Source organism: Antechinus flavipes, chromosome 2 (genome assembly GCF_016432865.1).
Source record: "Antechinus flavipes isolate AdamAnt ecotype Samford, QLD, Australia chromosome 2, AdamAnt_v2, whole genome shotgun sequence".
In the NCBI taxonomy this organism is placed as follows: domain Eukaryota; kingdom Metazoa; phylum Chordata; class Mammalia; order Dasyuromorphia; family Dasyuridae; genus Antechinus; species Antechinus flavipes.
Genome location: NC_067399.1, coordinates 262,210,278 through 262,214,450, shown reverse-complemented (window position 1 = coordinate 262,214,450; position 4,173 = coordinate 262,210,278). Strand labels below are relative to the sequence as shown.

Sequence of the window (4,173 nt, the reverse complement as noted above, 5' to 3'; positions counted from 1 at the left end):
AGAAAACTTGGGGGGGGTTACATCTAAAGGTTTTGATAAAAGCCTCATTTCTAAAATATGCAGAGAATTGACACAAATGGATAAGCATACAAGCCATTCTCCAATTGATAAATAGTCAAAGGATATGAACAGACAATTTTCAGATGAAAAAAATGAAACCATTTCTGGTCATATCAAAAAATGCTCTAAATCATTCTTGGCCAGAAAAATGCAAATTAGAACAACTCTGAGGTACCACTGCACATCTCTCAGATTGGCTAAGATGACAGGAAAAGATAATGATCAATGTTGGAGAGGATGTGGGAAAATTGGGACAATAATACAACGTTGGTAGAGTGTGAAATAATCCAACTATTCTGGAGAGCAATCTGGAACTATACCCAAAGGACTTTCAAACTGTGCATACCCTTTGATCCAGCAATGTCTCTACTGAGCCTATATCCCAAAGAGATCATAAAAAAGAGAAAAGGACCCATATGTGCAAAAATTTTTGTGGCAGCCCTTTTTGTAGTGACAAGAAACTGAGTAGATGACCATCAGTTGAAAAATGATTAAATAAGTAATAGTGTATGAATGATATGAAATATTATTATTCCATAAGAAATGATCAGCAGGATGATTTCAGAATGACCTGGAAAGACTTACACAAACTGATGCTAAGTGAGAGTAAAACCAAGAGAGCATTTTACACAGAAACAACAAAATTACATGATGATCAATTCTGATGGACATGGCTCTTTTCAACAATAAGATAATTCAGGCCAGTTCCAATGGTCTTGTGATGGAGAGAGTCATCTGCATTCAGAAAGAGGACTATGGAAACTGAATGTGGAACATAACATGTTCACCTTTTTGTTGTTGTTTGCTTGATTTTTGTCTTCTCATTTTTTTCCTTTTTGATCTGATTTTTCTTGTGCATGATAATTGTGGAAATATGTGTAGAAGAATTGCACATATTTAACATCTATTGGGTTACTTGCTGTCTAGGTGAGGAGTGGAGGAAAGGGAGGGAGAAAAAATTTGCCAAGGGTGAATGTTGAAAACTATCTTTGTATAAATTTTGAAAATAAAAAGCTATTATTAAAAAAAAAAAAAAAGAATTGCCAGAATCCTCCCCACAACATAGATTTGAGCGTGCCATGCTTATCAAACAAACTGACCAATTTTCTCTCTTCTTCTCTTTCCTGAATATTTGTATCCACTAACTTTATTTTGTATTCTAGAAGGTCAAGGCATGAAAGTGACATTCTCCAATATACTCAGGTTTTTACAACCCTGTGTCCTTCTTCTGAATAATTAGATTTTTTTCACTAGAGGACAGAATTATAGGGAATGAATCTCAGCTAAAATGTCCTTAGTGACATCTATTCTTCATTTTGCTCCACAAATGATATGCCTGTTGACTAACTTTCTCATAGAGGCTTTCACTTCCTGATTTCTCAGGGTATAAATCACAGGATTTAACAAAGGAAAGATAACAGTGTGAAAGAGAGCAACCACTTTGTCTGCTGGGAAGGTCCTGAAAGGACGGGTGTAAATAAAGATGGCAGGGCCAAACATTAAAAACACAATGATAACATGGGTGGTACAAGTGGACAAAGCCTTGCTCTTCCCCTCGGAAGAAGAGCCCCTAACTCGAAAGAGGATGACAGCATAGGATGTCAGCAAACCCAGGAAACATAGCAGGGTGAGCAGTCCACTGTTGGACACCATCAGGAGCTCGACCACAAAGGTGTCAGTGCAGGCCAGCTTGATGATCTGTGGGACATCACAGAAGAAGTTGTCCAGCTGGTTTGGGCCACAGAAAGGCAGACGAACAATGAGAGCCACCTGCACAATGGAGTGGGCAAAACCCCCAACCCACAGGGCTAGCAACAGTATGTAGCATACCTGGCGGTTCATGAAAGTTGCATAGCGTAAGGGCTGGCAGATTGCTATATAGCGGTCAACAGCCATCACCACGAGGAGGAACATCTCACCTACTCCAAGGAAATGTAAGAAGAAGAGCTGAGTAATGCATCCTTGATAAGAAATGGTCTTTTTCTCATACAAGAAATCTACTAGCATCTTGGGAGCTACAATGAAAGAATAGGAAGCATCTAAGAAAGCCAGGTTGCCCAGAAAGAAATATAGGGGTGCTGTGAGAGTAGGATCTGATCTGATGGTGACGATAATAAGAAGATTCCCAGGAAGGATGACCATGTAGAATGAGAATATCAGTACAAAAACCAAAAGTTGTATCTCTTGAGAGTGAGTTAGACCCAGAAGAATGAATTCAGTCACTGTGTTATTCTCTTGCTCCATTTACTCAACCTGGAAAATATTAATGGATGAAAAATTATTAGAATTAATTCAGACCCTTTCTCTCTAATAATAAATGAAATTTTAATGACAAGTATTAATGACAAGCCTGTTTTTAACACCTTGGTTCCCAACTTTGATAAATTCCTTTGTTGTTGTTGTTTTTTTTCCTCAGAAGACAGAACTGGAAGCAATGTGTGAAGTCTTAGAGAAGCAGCCAACAACCATTTATTAGATACCCATTTTGTATCAGGCACTGAAAAAGAAATATTTTTTAAAAGATATAAAGAAAGTCAAAGCCAATCCTTGTTCTTATAAAGCATACAGTCTAATGGAGGAGACATGTTAAACAAAATGTACAAACAAGATAAATTAATGATAATTCAAAGTAATCAGCAGAGGGAAGACACTGGCAGTAAAAGGGCTCAGAAAAGGCAATTTACAGAAGGAGAGATTTTAGCTGATACTTAAAGAAAGCCAGAAAATCTAGAATTAAGAGAGACAAAATTCTAGGAATGAGAGAATAGCAAGTAAAAATGCCCAGAGTAGGGAGATAGAGAATCCAGTGTGAAGAATTATAATGTCAGTAGCACTAGTTTTAAAAGTACATTGGACGGCATAAGAACTTAGAAGTCTGAAAAGGTAGTAAGAAGGTTTATAAAAGCCACATAAAGGATTTTCAACCAAAGGAACAATGTATCATTACCATTTATTATTGTTGCTGTATTTCTTGTTACTTAAAGATAATAATAGTGACATTTATTTAGTGCTTTTAAGGATAGCAAAATGCTATGCTATGCAGTGTTTGGGAAGCTCCAAACAAAAAGTGTAGGGGGGGAGGAGACTGACTACCAAACTGAAGGTCTACAAAGTCTGTGCTGATTTCATTGTTGTATGCCCATGAGACCTGGACAGTCTATCAGTGCCATGCTAGGAAAGTAAATCGCTTCCATTTTAATTGTCTTAGGAAGATTTTGAAGATCATCCGGCAGGATAAGCTACCAGATACTGAGGAGTTTTCTCGAGTTACACTGCCAAGCATTCCAACTTTACTGTAGAGAACACAACTCCATTGGGCTGGCCATGTTCAAATGCCAAATGTATACTTATCAAAAAATTTATTTTATAGAGAACTCACATGGAAAGTGCTCACAAGGTGGTCAGAAAAAAAAATTAATATAAGAACCATCGAGGTATTTCTTAAGAATTGTAGAATAGATTGTATGACATGGGAGACACTGGCACAAGACTGCCCAGCATGGGGTGTCCTCATAGGAGAAGGTGATATGCTCTATGAGCAAAGCAGAATTGAATTAGCTGAAAAGAAACATGAGATATACAAAATTAAAGAAGCTACCTCAAATGTTTATAAGGGCTATTTATGTACAACTTGTGACAGAGCATTCTGAGCTCATATTTGGTCTGATCAGCCACAGTTGGATACACTGCAGTTTGACTCTAACATAATGATGCCATTTTGGTCTTCTTTGAGAACAAAGGACAACAACCATATGTGATGAAATAGATAAAAAACATGCTTAAATGACTTGCCTAGGATCACACAGTTGCTAAGCATTTGCAGCAGGATTTGGACAGAGATCTTTCTGACTCCAAGTTGAACACTATCCACTGCACCCCCAGGTATACCTAACAAATAGAATTGTCCAACAGTAAAATAGTTTTTTGTTTCTGTTTTGTTTTCTTAAAAGTAAAAAAGTAAATACCTTTTCTTTCACTGAAAGTCTTATAGTAAATAGCTGGATATGCACCTTTAGAGATAAGACAGTACTCTTATTGAGTACCAATTACAATAAATGACTTACAAATCCCCTTTAAACTCTGAGATTCAGTGATTGCACCCACCACCACCAT

General features: G+C 37.2%; 1 protein-coding gene across 1 annotated transcript; it reads right to left on the bottom strand.

Moving 5' to 3' along the window:
• Nucleotides 1-1,371: 1,371 nt before the first annotated feature.
• Nucleotides 1,372-2,304, bottom strand: LOC127552498 (olfactory receptor 4N5-like). The gene has a single exon (XM_051983003.1). The coding sequence runs from the start codon at nucleotides 2,302-2,304 to the stop codon at nucleotides 1,372-1,374; it is 933 nt and encodes a 310-aa protein (XP_051838963.1).
• Between the last annotated feature and the right edge of the window lie 1,869 nt (nucleotides 2,305-4,173).

Coding starts and splice junctions, on each gene's coding strand:
- LOC127552498 (XM_051983003.1), bottom strand. CDS start 2,304: ATGGAGCAAGAGAATAACACAGTGACTGAATTCATTCTTCTGGGTCTA.